The sequence below is a fragment of the Hemibagrus wyckioides genome, linkage group LG09 (assembly GCF_019097595.1).
Source record: "Hemibagrus wyckioides isolate EC202008001 linkage group LG09, SWU_Hwy_1.0, whole genome shotgun sequence".
Lineage (NCBI taxonomy): Eukaryota > Metazoa > Chordata > Actinopteri > Siluriformes > Bagridae > Hemibagrus > Hemibagrus wyckioides.
Window position 1 is genome coordinate 21,309,913 of NC_080718.1, and position 20,223 is coordinate 21,330,135.

A 20,223-nucleotide genomic window follows, 5' to 3' on the forward strand; every position below is an offset into this window, starting at 1 on the left:
GTGTTTTGTTGTAACCCTCTGTGATGAAACAGTAGAGTCATTAACAAAGGAACTGCACTGAGATCTCTGCCAACACAAAATAACACAAAAGAGAGAGATAAAGTCTGGAATTTTATTCACAGTAATGGGATCTGAACAGTACATAGGCAAGCAGCTGCATCGACCTATCACCATAGCGTGATAATATTTTCTGTTGCGGATGCTAATTACAGCTTAATAAACTCGACTATGCTCTACAATTAATGCCGAGAGTTAGATACCCGATAAGAAAAATCAAGGCACTATGAATATTGTGGTGTTGAGACGTCTTCAGGATTGATAGGAAGGAACAAATATATATCATTTGTCTTATTTTGCTACAATATTTCTCTAAAAATTTCCTACATAATTACAGTTATTTCATGTCAGTTGAGTTCAATTGTGTGGAGTTCATCCTGCTCAGGAGCACTTCAGTGAATCCACGTATTGCTTGCGAATTTCAAAGTGATCAGCTGGTCGGTTGTAGGCCTTCCACACCGGCTCGCCTACAAACAGCCTCATGGCTTTAGTGTAATTCTGAAAAGAAAGAAAAAAGCAAGAGCTAATTTTTACTCAGTGTCTTCAGAATTCAATTGTGAAAAAGCATGAGAAAGAGCGTACCGTCTCATCCATCGTGAATCTATGATAAATTCCTGCTGGCAGTGTGATCATGTCTCCCTTTGTCATAGCGATTCGTATCCAGCGGTCGTTCTTGTCTCGGACGTCAAAGTACGCTCTTCCATCCAGGATGTACCGGATCTCATCGTCCAGGTGCAGGTGTTCCTCATAGAACATTTTTAACTGGAAAACAGGTCACGGTTACTTACGAACATGCCACAGTGTCATTATAATGGGATCCAGATGTTTGGAAACGACCTACTTTATCCTCGTAGTTGGGCAGTTTGTCCGGGTGAACGTCGATGATGTCCATGTAGGAGTAACCTTTCTCTTCTCTGATCTTCTGCAGCTCAGGGTCATTTTCATAGATATCAGCATTTAACTGAAAACAGAAACAAAGATTCAAGTCAAGAAAGCTTTTATTGTCATTTTAACCATATATAACTGATGCAGTACATAATGAAATGAGACAATGTTTCTCCAGGACCCTGGTGCTAGATAAAACAACATAACATATAGCTACGAAACAACTACAGAAAGTAGTTGTCCTAGCTACATAAAGTGTAAACAGTGCAAGACACAAAATGTGCAAAATAGAAGAATAGTAAACAACTGGGTTCTTATAAACATATACGCTTGTAAGAATATATAGGTATAGAAATAGTTGATGGCAGTGTGAAATGTGCAAAAATAGCAACAGCAGCAACTGAATAGTGTGCAAATACAAGCATGTGGAGTTATAGATGTATGTTTTGAGTCTCGGGTTCGGAACAGGTCACGTCACACAGTGTGTGTGTGTGTGTGTGTGAGTTTAGTTTAGTTCAGTTCTGGATGTTGAGGAGCCTCAATGGATGTGTTCTGGATGTGTAATGGTTAGTTTTCTTCAATACATTTTTGGATAAAATGGGTGGGTTGTGTCAGGAAGGGCTTCTGGTTTAGAACAAGTGCCAATTTAAAATATTTAGATCAGCAGATCCACTGTGGAAATCCCTAACAGTCAGATTTTTAATTATTTTATGCATGAATGGAAGATTAAGATCCATTATTATAACACTATAATGACTATCATAACAACATGGGTCCAGTTTGTGGGAAAAAGGCTGAATCAAAGACCTAAAGGAATTTTAATCTCTGACCTAGCTGAAATATACCAGCTTAGCTTCCACTATATACACTATGTTGCCAAATGTTTTGGAACGTCTGCCTTTACATGCACATGAACTTAATATGGAGTTGGCCTGCCCTTTGCAGCTATAACAGCTTCAACTCTTCTGGGAAAGCTTTCCACAAGGTTTAGGAATTTTTGACCATTCCTCACTAGAAGTGCATTTGTGAGGTCAGGCACTGATGTTGGGTCAGAGTCTCCACTCTAATTCATCCCAAAGGTGTTCTATCAGGTTGAGGTCAGGACTCTGTGCAGGCCAGTCAAGTTCCTCCACACCAAACTCATCCATGTCTTTATGGACCTTGCTTTGTGCACTGGTGTGCAGTAATGTTGGAACAGGAAGCGGTCATCCCCAAACTGGTCCCACAAAGTTGGGAGCATGAAATTGTCCAAAATGTCTTGGTATGCTGAAGCATTAAGAGTTCCTCTCACTGGAAATAAGGGGCCAAGCCCAACCCCTGAAAACCAACACCTGAATTCAATAGGTGAATACTGATGATCAGTTTATTGAGACCTTCAGCATGCACAATAATTCACATTATATAGAAAACAATCATTATTGCCCCATAGTCTGTATGAGCTGAGTTGTTGTATGATTTAGTTTCTTGTCATTACTACATCGTTTTATTCTTCAAAATCAGGCCTGGCTAAATGAGAATTGGAATGTTGTTAATCATTATCTGCTGTCATTTTCTATTCTTATAGAAAAGGATGTTGTATGATATAAAGGTTTATTTAAAGGTATCATCCATACATGATATTCCACTGCCACAATACACAGTGCCGTTTATGTGGTAGCTTAGTGGTTAAAGTGAGATGTGGGCAGAAGGAGATGTGGTAGCTTAGTGGTTAAAGTGGGATGTGGGAGGAGAGAGATGTGGTAGCTTAGTGGTTAAAGTGGGATGTGGGATGTGGGAGGAGAGAGATGTGGTAGCTTAGTGGTTAAGGTGTTGTACTACTGATTGGAAGGTTGTGAGTTCAAATCCAGGGGTCACCACTGCTGGACCCCTGAGCAAGACCTCTAAACCCCAATTGCTCAGAGATAAATGTAAATTGCCCTGGATAAGGGTGTCTGCCAAATTCCAGTTTACTCTGATTTTATTGGGGCACAAAAACTTCCCTTTTTTGAAGGCAAATGAAAGAAAAATTGTGGCTGATAAACAAAATTTATTTTTTGATAATGAAAGAATCCAACATGTTTGAGGGCAATGTTCCCCGGAGGGCTCATCTCGATTAGAGGTGACATCCCGTGGGCGGCGCCCTCGCCCGATCTAACGCCCTGTGATATTTTTTTATGGGGATACCTCAAGGCAGAGGTTTTTAAACATCGCCCCACAAACCTGCTTCAGCTGAAGAATGTTATTCAGCAGGAAATAGCCTGAATTCCGGTGGACATGTTGGAACGTATAGAAGGAAACGTCAGAAATCGGTTGCATCAGTGCATAGAGAACGGTGGCCACCACCTTCAAGATATTTTGTTTAACGGCATAATTTGAAATTATGTTCTTTCATTATCAAAAAATAAATTTTGTTTATCAGCCACAATTTTTCTTTCATTCGCCTTCAGAAAAGAGAAGTTTTTGCACCCCACCCTGTATCACCTGCCAATCTTTACACATTGTGTCAGGGCTCCATAATGTAACACTGGAATGCACTAGTCGTATACAATTATTATTATACATTTCTATACTCTTCTAAACCTTCTAAAAACCTAAAATGATAAAAATGATTGGACGATTAAAACATTTACGCTTTTTATGGTTCAGTCATAAGCAAGAAGAAAAAAAATGAATATCATACAACCTTTAACCTAACATCTTTCTTCAACTAATAATAACTTGGTATTGTGATTGATCGTGACGTCATAAATATGCACGGTAGTTTGTCGCCTGGTGACGTATCACTTTCAAAGCTTCCCCTGAAAAGACTTACTAATACTAGAGATATACAGCAAAACAGAGCATAATTAGTTGTATGAGTCGAGTCATGCACTTCTTCTCTGTTAGTTATGTTAGTTAGTTAAGTCGCTATCATTAACCCCATAGATGAGACTTTAACGCACCTTCCAGTAACAAACCCCGATGTCCCGGAGCTCCTGTAGACTCACTGGTTGATTGGGGTGTAATTTATGAGGCAGTCTCGAATCTTCAGTGGACTCGTCCATGTGCCAAGCCTCCAGGGCGGACATGATGACGAACACTGAACCCTGACCGGAGCTCATGAACCCGAACCGAATCTTCTATTGGGTTTGAAGCACGCGAGTACCATAATCATGAGTGGTAAGCACTTATTCAAAATAAAAGCCTCTTGTTTTTACGTTGTATTATAGCCTCATTTTATATAGGGAGGGTACAATCCTGATTTTAATATAGCACTTATATCACAAGTTATGAAATGTTCTAAAGGGTTGCACAAGACCAACAAGACTAATTTGCATATGGTTTAAACATTTGTTCGTGCATTCATTCATTCATTCATTCACTCACTCATTCATTCATTCACTCATTCATTCATTCATTCACTCATTCACTCATTCACTCATTCACTCACTCATTCATTCACTCACTCACTCATTCATTCACTCATTCATTCATTCACTCATTCATTCATTCATTTTTTCACAGATCATCAGTAATTGCTATCATGGCCAGGGTTGATGTAGACCTATAGGACTCTATAGAGCAGTGTTTTATTGTATGGTATGGCACATTTTTTACATTCAAAAAAATCCCACGGCACACCACCAAGCAAAAATTGTACAAAATGACACACTGTAGCCTAACACAGTATATGCATATAATGAAAAATCTCTCAATTTGTTTATACTGAAACAAAACCTGGGCTCTGTCGTTCACCATAGTGGTTTTTTATTAAGGTTACCTTCTCAGTGTGTTCACACAGGTGTACAAAATTGACTGCTTTCTTGTTGCTATTGTCATGAATTAACAAGATCATTATAGCACTATTATTTTTTTTATTTTTTTTTTGGACCAATTAAGTGTAATTAAATAACTACGGCACACCAGATGATATCTCACAGCACACTTGTGTTCCTTGGCACAGTGGTTGAAAATCACTGCTATAGAGGCTATGACGGGAATATAGGGCCCAAGCCTGTATGAGAGACATCTGTCTCAGGACACATTTGCAAACATACTCAGATATAGATATTTAATTTCAATTTACTGATCCACCTACAGACATGTTTTGTATGAGGAATGCGGTATGAGGAACCTTGAGACCTTGAGAGGAAACCCACACTGACACAACGAGAACATACAAAACTACACAACAGGAATCTGAGCTACAAATCGTAACCAGACACCCTCAGATGTTGACACTAAATAAAAAGAAAGAAAGAAAGAAAGAAAGAAAGAAAGAAAGAAAGAAAGAAAAAGTCAGAATAATAAGAAATTTGAATTATTAGAATTTCAATTTCAAATTTCAATCCATGTGTACAAATAATAATAATAATAATAATAATAATAATTATTATTATTATTATTATTATTATTATTATTATTATTATTATTATTATTGAAAAAATATCTATTATGTCATAACCTGAAAGCAGTACTATATTGCAGTACTATATATGAATTATTAGAATTTAAATTTAAAATTTCAATCCATGTGTCCAAATAATAATAATAATAATAATAATAATAATAATAATTATTATTATTATTATTATTATTATTATTATTATTGAAAAAAAATCTATTATGTCATAACCTGAATGCAGTACTATATTAACTAAGTATTCTCTTTACAGATTGGTGGGCTGATTTAAACTGATTGCTACCTTGGCATAGTTTTATGTAAGTTACACAAATAAATAAATAAATAAATAAATAAATAAGTAAGTAAGTAAGTAAGTAAGTAAGTAAGTAAGTAAGTAAGTAAGTAAGTAAGTAAGTAACAAACAAAAAACTTCGCATGACTTTTCTTTTGTTATCAGCCGGACTTAAGACTTTGCGGAAAAGCAGAATTTACTCACCCAGTTCCGGCTTCACGGGCTTGGTCTCAAACAGCCCCCTACTTCACCCATTAGTCCACTTTATACCACGGCTTTTACTCCCTATATAGTGCACTATTTTACCAAACGGTGTCTATTTGCTACACTTTCGCATCGTTTGTGATTTGTTGGGTCGGAAGGAATCGAGGTGTGTAACTGAACAGTTTACAGAAAGCTGTTTAATAACTGAAAACATTAATGACGGTATTGTACAACACGAACCTGTCTGCTCTTTATGTTTCGTACTGAATTCGGTTGTTTCCGTAAACTGTCGTAAGCAGTTGACCGTTTAGCTAGCTAACCAAATGTACAGGATCCATTGACACCAATGATGAACTTGTTAGCCGGTTAACTGTGTTTATGCTCTTTAGTAAAATTGTCATTTTTTCAGGCTTAAATTGATTTAAATGCATAGTTTGTGTGAAGTATTTAGGACATGTCTCATAGCATTAGCTAAACGGGTAACAATCTAGTTAGCTAACGCTGCTAGCTAGTGTGAGTGGGTATTGGTTGTACATTGGTAGTTCAGTAATTGAACGTTAGCCGTTAAACACGGGTAGTTGAGCCGTAATAGTTTAATATGGTTTAATAATCTTGTCGTTTAATGTTAGTGGTTTATTCCGAGTAGTTTAACTATGGTAACTAGTCCTGTGTAGTTAAACATTAGTGGTTTTACGTCAGCAGTTTGCTTTTACTCCAGAAGCTCAGACTCCAAAAGCAAAGCTTTTTAATCATGTCTGTACAGGGAACAAGAGTTATAAGTTTATTATCTGTAATTATTCCCTAGCCGGATACATTATATTGCCAAAAGTTTTGGGACACCCCTCCATATCATTGAATTCAGGGGTTGGGCTTGACCCCTCTGTTCCAGTGAGAGGAACTCTTAATGCTTCAGCATACCAAGACATTTTGGACAATTTCATGCTCCCAGCTTTGTGGGACCAGTTTTGGGGATGACCCCTTCCTGTTCCAACATGACTGCACACCAGTGCACAAAGCAAGGTCCATAAAGACATGGATGAGTGAGTTTGGTGTGGAGGAACTTGACAGAGTCCTGACCTCAACCTGATAGAACACCTTTGGGATGAATTAGAGCGGAGACTGTGAGCCAGACCTTCTCGTCCAACATTAGTGCCTGACCTCACAAATGCTCATGGGTTTATGGGTCAAACATTCCCATAAACACACTCCTAAACCTTGTGGAAAACCTTCCCAGAAGAGTTGAAGCTGTTATAAGCTGCAAAGGGCAGGACAACTCCGTATTACATTTGTGTGCATGTAAAGGCAGCCATGGTGTTTTACCATCTGTGCTCTGCTTTGATTCTGATTCGGGAAACAATGGAGACTTTATGGTTTAATGACTATTTAGTGGATCCTTTGGACTTCTCTGGTGTGTTTGGACCTGTAACAATCCTGCATTTCGGTTTGTTTGTAAGGAAACAGGAAAGCACAGATGTATAACAATACTGAATGTCTAAAAAGAAAACTTCAACGTTATAAAATCTTCATACAACACTTACATCCAGTCCCATAATTTGACTGGACAAGCAGCGTTCCAAGAGTGTGATATTTTATAAAACGGCACTGGGATGTTTCACTATTTATATCACAACGATTGTCTGTGTTCACTGCCTAACAAGTTTGTTGCACTTAAATGACTGCTATACTATACTACAGGTCTTCAGTCTGGCTGTCTGTTGTCATGGCAACATGCAAGGCTTTATCCAGCTGTGGCTTTGTCTGGGAACTATTTTCATAGACGAAAAAAAATATTTGACCATACCGGTTGTTCAATGTTAATTTTGAAACAAATTAATATCGAACCTTTGAATAAAATCAATATCACACTGCCACGGATAATCACAGCCATGCGGATGCTCAGTACAGCAGCACTCTTCTTGGTGTGATATTGGTGGAGTATACTACAGTGCTGTAAAATTCTCTAACCCGAAGTTGTCGATGAATTTGCTAGAACCTCTGACAGTGGCTGTAATTCAGATGTCAGGCTCAGGTGAATGCCCTCATGCTAATACATTCTTGTTTTTTGTAATCTGGACTATAATCAGAAAGGTGTAGACCAGATAATGTCCATAACATACGGCTGCTAAAGAGCAGGTAAAATGACGTCTCATTATTTTACAAGGAAAAGCGTATAACTGTTAATATGGTGAAGCTTACTGTAAGGAGATGCTTGTTGAATGTTTTTATAAGGAGTCAGTGCTTTGTAACCTTTAGTAAGTTTTCCACCATGGGAGAATCTTCAGGATAGACTATGGACTTCTGGATTTCGTCTTATTCACTTTGAGAGAAAAAAAATAGGCAGGAAGGGGAAACTATAACTGCATTCCTGTTGCATTCAGTCCTTACTGATTCATCAACTTATGACTGATTAGGCTGACAGGAATTTCATGTTTCCCTGCGCATTATGAAGTACTGATTTTAAAAGAAGTTGGCTTTATTTGTCACATACATGTTATACTATAGTGAAATACTTTTTTCGCATATCCCAGCTTAGGGAGTTGGGGTCAGGGCACCAGGGGTCAGCCATGTTACAGCAGCCTGGAGAACAGAGGGTTATGGGCTTTGCTCAAGAGCCCAGCAGTGGCAGCTTGGTTGTGTTGGGTTTGAACCCTGACCTTCTTATCAGTAAAACGGATCAAATTTGATCTGGATCTGTAACTGAATGAAGAACATTATTAGAATATGTTTATTTTTTTTCACAGCAGAGACATGGAAGTGTTATGATTGAATATCCCACATCTTTTTTCTTCTAGGTACCCTGCTCAGCTCTTCTATGAGGCTTGACTCATTTCCAGGCATCCATGGCTGACAATGCGCAAGATTCAGTCAATAATGTGGTAGGTCCTGATTAAAGATTTTACGCCTTGCTCTATAACCAATGTATGAGTTCGGTGCTTGTTGATTATGCCTCAGTCTTTCCTCATGGCTGAACTGTGGTGTGACGGTCATCTCGGTGAAGATAGTGTTTTACTGCATGACTCAACCCTACTGTGATGGGTGTCAGCGTTGCACACACAGGTGTGGCACAGATGATAAAAGTATAGAACAGCTGCAATTATGTATCATATCATATTACCTTCGGTTACTGGAGGCCTTCTTGCCCAGACTTGTCTTTTTTTTTTTTTTTTTTAAATTCCCTGTTAAGTGTCTTCTGTAGCAGAGATTTACAGCTTTATGCTGGACTCATAGTTGTGATACGTTCTGAAGGATGACTGTTTGCTGACTGATTATTAAGAGAAATGCAGAGTTGATTACCAGCTCCTGTTATAATAAGCTGTTGAACTTTAACAGCTCAGTAGTCATAAACGCTACCTACAGCATATATAATCACATTGATAGCACAGATCAGTGAGGATCTCAGCGACGGAGCCTTTTCTTGAAAATGATTATGATCTGGACTGATGATCCTGATGCTTTTTTTTTTTTTTTAAGTCAAAAAGTCAAAGAAGCTTTATTGTCACTTCAACCATATATAGCTGATGCAGTACACAGTGAAGTGAAACAACGTTCCTCCTAGACCAGAGGTGCTACACATAACACAGACAAAGTACAGTGACACAGACAAACATAGAGCTATGACATAGAAATAAAATATTAAACTATAATTTAAAAATTAAACTATACTTAAGGTGCAGTCTTTAAGAACTAGACATACAACAGAAGTGCACAGGAAGACAAGACAAACAACATATAGGCCGACTTTGTGCAATGTGCAAAGAACAGAGTATACAGCGATTGCAGATATTAAAGCGACACGTAAACAGGATTAGTATAAATGTATATATAAATGTAAAGTGGCATGTGCGTGCAAACAGGACAATTTTGTGTGTGTGTGTCTGACTATGTCCAGCACAATTAAGTTCTTTTTTTTGTGCGTGTGTGTTATGTATGTATGTGTGTGTGTGTGTGTGTGTCCATGTCCAGCACAGTTCAGTTCTCCTCTGAGATCAGATCTTGGGTGTGTGTGTGTGTGTGTGCGTGTGTCCAGTTCAGCTCAGTTCTCTGTTGAGATGCCTGACTGCCTGAGGGAAGAAACTGTTTAACAGTCTGGTTGTGCAGGTCCGAATGCTTCGGTACCTCTTACCGGATGGCAGAAGGGTGAAGAGTGTGTGTGGGATCATCCACAATGCTGTTAGCTTTAGTTTCTTCCCTGAAGTCACTCCTTAGCCTGTTATTTCCAGTTCTGATTTTTGAACACATTTATGTTTACGTGACCTTTTCAGTGAAGGACCACAGTATTGGTGATCATTCTGCACGCTGCTAAACCCTCACTCACAGTGCATGATTACATTCTAATCATCTCCTGTTCATGTGCAGTCACGTGAAGGAGTGGAGGCTAACCAGCACACGGACACAGGCAGATCTACAACCCGGCCACGAAGGGAGGTTGAGCTCAACGGCCAGCCTCCCTCCACACGCGGCCCACAAGTGGTCACCGACAACGAGGAAGAGGAGGACGAGGAGCTGACTCTGAAGTATGGAGCCAAACACGTCATCATGCTCTTCGTCCCAGTCACACTGTGCATGGTGGTCGTCGTGGCGACCATCAAGTCAGTCAGCTTCTACACGCAGAAGGATGGTCAGCAGCTGTGAGTGTTAATAGTACAGTTTCAGGGCACTTCTCTTTGAGGTGCATTAAGTGTAAAAAGAGATACATTGCATTATTTAGTATATTTGTTTTTCTTTCCTGGCCAACTACGAATAAAAACATGAATATCCCAGGCACAAAATCTGCCTGTTCCATATGCCCAGGCTACTGATAAATAACGACAATGTAACTAAAAAACAGAAATTGAATGATCGTATTTATTTTCATCATGCAGCATCTATACTCCTTTCCGTGAAGACACCGACACTGTGGGCCAGCGTGCTGTCAATTCCATCCTCAACGCCACCATCATGATCAGTGTGATTGTGGTGATGACGCTGGTACTGGTACTGCTTTACAAGTACCGCTGCTACAAGGTATGTTGATTCTTTTCACATGAGCTGTGTCCCAAATGACTTACTACGCTCTATGCACTATTTACCCTACCGTCTAGTGTATGAAGGTTAGAAGGGTCATATCATTGCAAATAGAATACAAATGCAGGTAATGTGAAGCAGCTATCTTTAGCAGAACACAGTGAATTTTACAAATGTTAAAAAATAAATCGCACACTATGGGCTAACTTAAGACATTTTTAAGATGTCCACTGGAGTGTTATCAGCTATCTAAAATTTTATCTCATCCAGCATCAGTGCCTGATAGCCCTGCCCCTCTTCCACTACGTGGATGACCACTGAATGTGAAGTGTCCAACATTACAAACGCGTTTTATTTTCAGTTGAATAAGTGCAATATCCGGTTACTTTAACTGCACTTTCTTGTTGTAATTTTTTTAGTGTGAACACACTATTTATACCATTTATACAGACTTGTGCATAAGTTTGCGAGTTGGGACGTACTTGTGGTATGACCAAACCTTAATTTTCAGAATAAATCAATAATCCATGATGGCAACTCTTTAAAAATGACTTATAAAATACTTTTTAGTATACTTAAAAAAAGTGTGAATATGTGAGATAATCATGTTTTTTTTAAAGTGTTTTAATTTTGGTACCTGTGTTATTTATATATGGCTTGCCTTTCTGTGTTAGAAACATCGTTATAACGTTACTCCTGTTTCAGGTGATCCACGCCTGGCTGTTCTTCTCCTCCCTGCTCCTGCTCTTCTTTTTCTCCTTCGTTTACCTGCTGTGAGTCGTGTTTCTGCCAAACATCATATGTACAGTACAAAGCTAGCTCCAGAACTGGAGTGCTTATCGAGTGTATAACCTAGATGTGGACCATGTTGTAAAAGTATCATAACACCATAGCTGATAAACTGTGTGCATTATGACACAGTAGACTGAGTTATAAGTATTCAGGTTTTTTCCTATATATTTCACAAGCATTATATGTCTGTTGTGATATTGTTTAGACGTGTATGTCTGTCATGTCCACGCTGCAGAGAGGTGTTTAAGACGTACAACGTAGCCATGGACTACTTCACGCTGGCGGTGATCATCTGGAACTTCGGGGTGGTCGGAATGATCTGCGTCCACTGGAAAGGTCCGCTGCGACTGCAGCAGGCCTACCTCATCATGATTAGCGCCCTCATGTCCCTGGTGTTCATCAAGTACCTGCCTGAGTGGACCGCATGGCTCATCCTGGCTGTCATCTCTGTCTATGGTTAGTAAGTTAGTTAGTTTCATAAAAGGGTATAAAAATACACTACCAGTCAAAAGTTTGGACACACCTTCTAATTCCATGGTCTTTCCTGATGTTTATTTCTTTCTACATTGTAAAACAATGCTGAAGGCGGCCGAAATACACAATAATCTCGTTTGAACAGTTGATATTGAGATATATCTGCTACTGATGCTCTGTAAAGCCTTCATAACGGCTCTAATCTGAGGTGCTGTTAATTGGTGATTTCTGAGGCTGGTCACTCTAAATGAACTTCTCCTCTGCAGCAGAGGTAAGTTTTGGTCTTGCTTTACTGGGATGGTCTTCATGTGAGCCAGTTTCATCATGGTGCTTGATGGGTTTTGCAAATACACTTGACAATACTGTTCTTGCAAGAACTATTCCAGAACACCTGACCTTCGTGTCTTAAAATAACAACTGACTGTTTTTTGTTGTCATTACATATGGATTACTTAAGTCCATGTGCGTTATTTCATAGTTTTAAAATCTCCAGTATTGTTCTAGAATGTAGGAAATAAATCCCTAAACAAAAAACATTGAATTAAAAGGTGTGTCCAAACTTTTGACTGGTAGTGTACTCACAGTCTGCAGTCACCATTGAAAGTTTTCAGCCGATCCAAATTTCCTGTAATCTCAACCCTCCCACATGATAAATTACACTCTTGATGTTTCCAAACAATGTTATCTTCAGAAAACATGGATAAAGCCAGTTATTTTAGGATTGTTTTCAGTAAAACATGAATAGATGTGGTGTTGCGCTTTAAAGTGAGCTTAGCTTTGGCTTTCTCAGTGTGATGACCCCTCTTCATCCCAAACTGATCTGCCTTAATTCGTTGCCTTGTTTATGCTGATAGACATTAAAAAAAGTGTGTTGGGGTTCTTTCACTTATGCTTTCATCATTTAGTCTTTTAGGACTATTTTCCTCTTCAGTTCAGTTCATTTAAACTGGTGAGAAGACAGCAATCGAACTTGGGTGAGGCCAAATACAAAGACTTGAAGCGGCCTCGGTCAAGTTTCAAGCAACCTCAAGCAAGGCTCACTTCTGAGGAAGCAATTCACATGTTTATTACACTCCATATCTATTTTAATCTCGTGTAGCCAGACCTTCAGACTGACTGCAGAAGTTGTGGACTACAATAATTGGCGAAGGATCGACTGACTGACATGTAAAACAACCAATTACAGTTAATTTTGTTCAGCCTAATATTTAGGGGCATGAAAACTCCTTATAAAAACAAGCCAGCAAGCATAGATCGTTCATTTTATGAACGCTGGTCCTCATCAGCGCTAGCTGTCACAGTTGTAAACATGAGGGTTTTCTTCTTCCATGAGAGTGGTAGAGCATCACAACAGCTTTGTTTCTAGGTGGATTGTGGGAAAAAATGTGACGTGCGTCTCCTGGAAATCTTATAGAATCCAAACAATCAGATAACGACTTGGAAACTCAAAGTGCTTCCAGTTTTGTGTGCCATATGCAGCAGACGTTCAGCCAACAGATGATGATACTGATGATCTCAGAGTATAAGGTTGTTTTATAGACTTGAACATTACGAAGCATCTAAATTTCCAGTGTTTCCAGTAAACCAGGGTTAACAGACTCGGGCATGTTGGGAACTGATCTATTCTGGAGATTTTTTTTTTACTTATTGAGTGTTTTTTCCCCCTCTTTCTTCTGACAGACCTGTTGGCAGTGTTGTGCCCGAAAGGACCTCTTCGGATCCTCGTTGAAACGGCTCAAGAAAGAAATGAACCAATGTTTCCAGGGCTCATCTACTCTTGTAAGACATTAACAAGGAAATCCACTTGTTGCTTTCTATTAATTAGCATACGTTCACTTTTAATAATAGCATTCTTTGGGATTTCCCAGCTACTATGGTGTGGCTGGTTGGCATGGCAGACAACGGACAGCCGAGGAATAACTCTTCAGAAGCTGCCCCTAAACGAGAAAGCCAAGGTAAGTCTTATAAGTGGCTGCTTCAGAGGTCGAGAGAAACTCATTTCTGCTGCTGCAATGTACATTTGTCCCTGCTATAAACTGTATTTCCTTTTTTTTTTAATTAGTATGCACTATTGCCAAACAATATTTGATATTTTCTTCCCTGCTCTAACTTTTGACCTCACTTTAAGGAATCTTGATGTATCCTGTAGTTTCAACGGCTCCAGTGGCTCAGCCAGAGGATGATGGGGGTTTCACGTCTGATTGGGTTGGCCAACAAGAGCAACGCCTCGGCCCTCTGCAGACCACCGATGAGACGAGACGTCAGATCCAGCAGATGCCATCAGCACGCCCACCACCAGCAGCAGATGATGACGAGGAGAGTGAGTATCAGTGGAACAGAAGCTGATCGCCAGTCCTGCAGCATAACGTAACAGCTTACTATCAGGGTCTAATTTTAGAGATTACTGGCACACAGTGTGGACAAAATGGACGCTAAAGTTGTGCACAATTTCAGCATTAAAATTATTATTACATTTAATGAAATTGTGAGATTTATTCAGCAATAGTGGCATGATTAAATCTCTCATGCAGTCAGTTTGTTGCTTGTGCTCATTTCTCCAGGTTGAATATTAATTATCAGTTTATAACGAATGGGGAATTTTGCTCACAGCAATTCCTTTAAATCTGTAACTATCCCTAAACAGTGGAAGTTGTAAGGCTTGGCTCTAATCCATACAGCAGTGCTTCTGTGCATTGAATATTAACATCCTTTTTAATTATAGCTTCTCATTATTAGCACTGCTTCTCTAACATTTTTCTTACTTACATTTTACACTTTTCTTACGTCCATTGCTCTGTGGTCCAGTTCTGATGCTCATGTGCCCATTGTTGCCGCTTTCTGCAGTGCACAGGGGTCAGCATGGGCACCCTGACTATGCAGCCCCATATACAACAAACTATGATCCACTGTGTATTCTGACACCTTTCTATCAGAACCAGCATTAACTTCTTCAGCAATTTGAGCAACAGTCTTGTGGATCGGATCACACGAGCCAGCCTTCACTCCACACCGTGCATCAGTGAGCCTTGGGTTCCCATGACCCTGTCACCCGTTCGCCACTGTTCCTTCCTTGGACCACTTTTGATAGTTACTGACCACTGCAGACCAGGAACACCCCACAAGAGCTACAGTTTTGGAGATACTCTGGTCCAGTCGTCTAGCCAGCACAATTTGGCCCTTGTCAAACTCACTCAAATCCTTACGCCTGCCTTTTTTTTTTTGTTGTTGCTTCTAACACATCTACTTTGAGGACAAAATGTTCACTTGCTGATCAGACTTAGAGAATTGTTATGGATTATTTGAACTGTAAGTGTTTTAAGATGCATGTGTTTGTTTGCAGGGGGGGTGAAGCTAGGTCTTGGAGATTTCATCTTTTATAGTATGCTGGTGGGAAAGGCTTCAGCTACAGCCAGCGGGGACTGGAACACAACGTTAGCCTGCTTTGTGGCCATTCTTATTGTAAGTAATCAAACCATACTATGTTGTAGTAGTAGTATTGTAGAGCTGCAGGTAGTGTTGTTACAGATCAAGATTCTGGTTCAATCCTGAGCTTGTGTTACTGTCTGTGTGGAGTTTGGATGTTTTCACTGGTTCTTCTAGGTGCTTCTGTTCCTTCCCACCTCCCAAGAACATGGCAATAGGCGGATTGGGTACTCTCTATTGTCTTTAGGTGTCCAGGAATGTGTGAATGTTTTCCTGTAGGCCTGTGTTGGACTGGTATTCCATCCAGACTCTGTTCCCTAAATCATCTCAGAATCTGCAGTGACACTGACCAGAAAATAGTGATTACTGAAATGGAATGAATTTAAGGCATGTGTAATTTGAAGAAATTAATCATACTTAAATGTATAATAGTTGAACAATTTCTAACATATCTGTAACTAAAGCAATTCAAAGAGAATTCATTGTCCAGATGTGTTACTTGCACTGAATGAAATAATTAAGGAGTTGAATGTAGCAATGACATCAGCTAGCAAGGGATTATTCTCAATTTATCCCTGGAGCACACTGAATCATAAGTTGTCACAGGTCCAGGTTTACCAGTAAAGATAAATAGAATCGACGAGTAATGGCAAACAAATGTATCAGCTCAGAAGAATAGAATAGGGCTCAGCTCTGGAGGAAAATATTCAATAGAGCAAAAGATTAATGTGAGACAATAGATCAGAAACTTTTCATTTCCTGGTATTTACATGTAGATGTGTTATAACAAGTTTCATGTAGTAAAATTATGTTCTTAGGTGACCTAAGGTATCAGAAACATATGGTCTGAGAATAAATAACACTTTTATTGCTCAATATGTGATTGCATGTGCTTCCTCAGTGCTTTCTACACACTTTCCATAACTCTGGTAGAAGTGAATCTTGGTTCAAGAACTTTTGTTGCTCCTCTTTTTTTTTTTTTTTTTTTGTGAATTCCAGTCCGGTCTTTTGATTCTTGTTTTGCTTCAAAATGGTTCCAAAACGCTGTCCTCACGGATGAAATCCATGGATCAAACCAAAGAGTAGATATTCAGAGAACTGATTAAACCATCAGTCTAACAGGACACACCTAGACAACAAGAAACACTTGTCAGATGTTCCAGTATTTTTGACCACATTAAAATGGGTGGTTTCAAACCAAAGATGGCATCTACCACATCTATATTTAAATATTGTGTAACCTAAGCTAAAATTCTGGTCTATCGCAATCATTGTTTAACCCTTTACTGCATGGTGTGGCCATATGGCAACTATGCATGTATCTCCAATTTTTTTGATAGACAATAATACAAAATGTATGCTAAAACAATTCAAAAACTACCCCCTCCCCTAAATATTTTTTACCTTTTTTTTTTTTGTATATTTTTATTTCTTGAACTAATTAAAGTAATAAAAATCGAAATAAAAAAAAAATCTTTGACGTAAATACAATAATTCATGCAGTAGAGGATTAAATTGGCCATGGTGTTCCAATACTTTTGGATGAGGCTGTTTGTATATATTTATTTATTTACAAATAGCTAATTTATCAGTGGGTAGTAACTACTTTGATAAATGTATATTGAATATATTGATTTTAATATAGTTAAATATTTATAAGAAATATAAATATAAGTTTATTTAGTGATACTATGGTGTTATCTGATGATCCTGTTCATTTCAACTTTTTTCCCATCTTCTACATTCTGTGAGTGTCTTTATATTTTGCAGGGCTTATGTCTAACACTCCTGCTCTTGGCCATCTTTAAGAAAGCCCTCCCAGCGCTCCCCATTTCAATTACCTTTGGATTGATCTTCTATTTCGCCACAGACAACCTGGTGCGCCCGTTTATGGACCAGTTAGCCGTGCACCAGTTTTACATATAGCACAAACTGCTATCCTACACTGCTTCATGCTCTGGTCATACCACAGAGGACCTGAACCTCAGCAGGAAAATGGGGGAATCAATGCCATTGCCCATTTCCTCTGTGATGGCTTTGTGACTGGATTAAGATTTTTGTTTTTTTTTTTAGGTTTGGAGTGGGACCTCAAGTAATTCATTCCTCCTATGTATTTTCTTCATTCATTGATCTTTGTAAATGCATTATCTCTCCAATGACCCAAAAGATTGACACTGGCATTTTTTGGTAATTGTGTAGCAGTTGTTCGAGGGAAGAAAAATTGTGAAAAGGGCAAAATGGTTAATCGCCATCACCAAAAAGTCATTTTTAACATGAAAAACGAATGTTCTGTAATAACTGGATGAAAAAAAATGCATGGCTTATTTCTGGGTTGATGGACTCTAATGACCTGTATGTTGTAAATGATTTTTGACTAAGTGGTTGGTACTGAACATCATTTCCCCCTGTAGCATCTAGAATTATGGTTTGGAGTTGAACACTGGCACAGTCCAACCATGTTTTTTATTTTATTTTTTTTTTTTTTTTAGGTAAGATATGTTGACTTATTGCTGCAGTCTGTTAGAAATTAATAGCTAGAGGCTACTGTTTGGCTCTCATGGTTTGAGGGCATCATTTTGGAATGTATTATAGATACGGTCCTGAACATATGTTTCACCAAAGTTTGTGGAAGTGTTAGTTATTTTTACTGTTTTTGTCTGTTTTGTTGATTTGTCTATTATGTTTATAGAATTACCTCTCAACTTTTGTTAATTTCATCATTCTTTTCCTACAAAAAAAAAAGCAGAACAGTATCTTGATTGTTTTTGTAATTGGTTTATAACCAGCATTAAAGTTCTTGATTAAAGGAAAAGCTCTTTGTGCACTTTTTTCCCCTCTTCAGTGTAATCTATAATATGCTGAGGTAAGTATCTAGCTAAATTGGTTAAATTACAATGTCTTGTAACAGTACAGGAAATACATGTTATTCAATGTGTAATTTAAAAGATGTCTTAATAAACAGGCTTGATTCAGTGTCTAATAGTAACTATTAGAGTGAAAGGCCAGCCTGAGAGAATGTCATCCTCTTCTATACCACTACCTATATACTGTGAGTCACTCTTATTTATTTGCTATGAGGGCCTGGCAGACTACAAGAACAATACAAGAACTCCATGGTTACTGGAGCTTTGGTGTTTTGTGAAGCTTCTCCCTTGTGCACCTGAATGAAACCGCTTGCCCCGCTCTCAGAAGGTATTAGTTACCACCGCCTGGACCACGAACCCGGGCAAGCTGGAACACTAAATCTCTATTGTGATAGTATTAAGCGTCATGTTGGGCTTTCATTTATAGGCAGTCTATTCCACTTGACTGCCCCACCTGTGATTTTTAGTGATCTGACTAAGGCACAGGTGAATCAACTCAAGGTTTATCGTGTATACTCTGCAAATATGGCATAGAATTTCTAACTTTGATGGGTTTACAGTAGAAAAAAAAGAAACACATTGAAAAATGAAGGCTTGTAATTCAGCATCCGATCTGTTCAGTTTTTGCAAACGATTTAGATAGACATACTCTAAAGATGATATGTTTTTGCTCACCAGCTTGTACAGGATATTAAGGAGGCCAAGAAGACCCTCGAGTAGCCGCTAGACACCAAGAATACCTTAAAGGCTGAGGTGGGTGAGGTTAGCATTGCAATATATATGAGGCAGTGCCGGTCTGAATATCTAAATAAACATGTTTGTAAATACATTTGGGATATGTTAAAGTAGTTTCATGTTGAATGAAATGCTATGTTTTAGCGTTCTTTTTAGAGCTCTGGTTAGGTGTAATAAAGCAGGCAGAAGCTTGTGAAAGCTGCGGAGATGTGGAAGTCTTTCATGATGGTTGTAAAGGGGCCTGTGAACGGGGCATGAATGCTGATTATAAATGAGTAAATGGCAAATGGGAACAAGATTTTCTCTGGCAAATTTAATGTGGCATGTGGCCTTCTGTCGCTTACCCACTGTAGACTTTTTTTTATATTTAGCAGTAAACCAGAAGAAGCAGTTATCTGTGGTGGTTCACACCTGTTGCCTATTTGCAAGACTCGTGTTTCGTGCACACAGGATGCAAGTGTAATTCAATGGGGATTATCTAATCAGATTTAAAATGGCTACCATGAAATTAGCAAAGGCAACAATGATTGCCAGAGGGAATGGAACACAAATCATTAAAACAATCTCATGCATGTTAGCCAAACTCATACATCCACAAGCAGAGCAGCAACTATCATGTCTTTTCACTGACCCTTTGACTGACCTCTACATATGTAATACATAAAAAGCAGGAATTGTATGTGCACTCAGATCTTTTCATGCAAGCAAGCTATTGGAATCTCGACCCTGGGGATGAGAAAACCTCATCCTGCTTTCCTTTTCATCAGACTTGTGATATTTTTTTATAGGCACATAGAAATGAGACTCTCCCAGAAGAAACAGCAGATCCACCTTTCAGTCATCAGGCCTGCTAGAGCACAGCACACATGCTGCTGGTATGACTTAACCTCAAATGGCATGATGCCTCTACAAACGTATATTTTTACTTACCACTAACTCTCCTAAAAGCAGCTGTATTTGTTAAAGCAGGGAGCCACTTTTGGAAACGTGGAGGTAATATTTTCCTTTCCGTAGTCTCCATCGTGGCTTCAGTGGCTTCCTCTCGAAAAAAATGTGTCTATATATGTATGCAGGTTTATATTTTAAGGTTAGATCATCTTATTACATGTCGTATAATGATTATTCAATAA

At 38.8% G+C, this 20,223-nt stretch overlaps 2 protein-coding genes across 4 annotated transcripts; one reads left to right on the forward strand and one right to left on the reverse strand.

Annotated features, from left to right (window-relative positions):
* Nucleotides 1-98: 98 nt before the first annotated feature.
* Nucleotides 99-4,082, reverse strand: adi1 (acireductone dioxygenase 1). The gene is made up of 4 exons (XM_058398479.1): nucleotides 3,864-4,082; nucleotides 899-1,018; nucleotides 640-819; nucleotides 99-555 (listed from the first exon to the last, which is right to left on the reverse strand). Exons 1-4 carry the CDS (start codon nucleotides 4,020-4,022, stop codon nucleotides 439-441), a joined length of 576 nt encoding a protein of 191 aa, XP_058254462.1. The 5' UTR covers nucleotides 4,023-4,082; the 3' UTR covers nucleotides 99-438.
* Nucleotides 4,083-5,818: 1,736 nt separating this feature from the next.
* On the forward strand, nucleotides 5,819-18,306 carry psen1 (presenilin 1). Of its 3 annotated transcripts, none has more exons than XM_058399753.1 (11): nucleotides 5,819-5,967; nucleotides 8,594-8,677; nucleotides 10,158-10,429; nucleotides 10,664-10,805; nucleotides 11,511-11,578; nucleotides 11,833-12,053; nucleotides 13,752-13,850; nucleotides 13,940-14,026; nucleotides 14,200-14,391; nucleotides 15,412-15,530; nucleotides 17,265-18,306. In XM_058399753.1, the coding sequence occupies exons 2-11, from the start codon at nucleotides 8,642-8,644 to the stop codon at nucleotides 17,418-17,420; spliced, it is 1,392 nt and encodes a 463-aa protein (XP_058255736.1). In that variant the 5' UTR covers nucleotides 5,819-5,967; nucleotides 8,594-8,641; the 3' UTR covers nucleotides 17,421-18,306. The 3 variants fall into 3 exon arrangements, with proteins under 3 accessions (XP_058255736.1, XP_058255738.1, XP_058255737.1); XM_058399755.1 differs by having other exon boundaries at nucleotides 5,820-5,967; nucleotides 14,221-14,391; XM_058399754.1 differs by having other exon boundaries at nucleotides 5,900-6,023.
* Nucleotides 18,307-20,223: the final 1,917 nt, after the last annotated feature.

Excerpts from the sequence above, each read along its gene's own strand:
- adi1 (XM_058398479.1), bottom strand. The coding sequence starts at position 4,022 with ATGAGCTCCGGTCAGGGTTCAGTGTTCGTCATCATGTCCGCCCTGGAG. Across the intron at positions 1,019-3,863 it reads TCGGGGTTTGTTACTGGAAG|TTAAATGCTGATATCTATGA; the intron begins GTGCGTTAAAGT and ends TTCTGTTTTCAG. Across the intron at positions 820-898 it reads TGCCCAACTACGAGGATAAA|TTAAAAATGTTCTATGAGGA; the intron begins GTAGGTCGTTTC and ends CCTGTTTTCCAG.
- psen1 (XM_058399753.1), top strand. The coding sequence starts at position 8,642 with ATGGCTGACAATGCGCAAGATTCAGTCAATAATGTG. Across the intron at positions 10,430-10,663 it reads CAGAAGGATGGTCAGCAGCT|CATCTATACTCCTTTCCGTG; the intron begins GTGAGTGTTAAT and ends TTCATCATGCAG. Across the intron at positions 13,851-13,939 it reads TCCAGGGCTCATCTACTCTT|CTACTATGGTGTGGCTGGTT; the intron begins GTAAGACATTAA and ends GGGATTTCCCAG.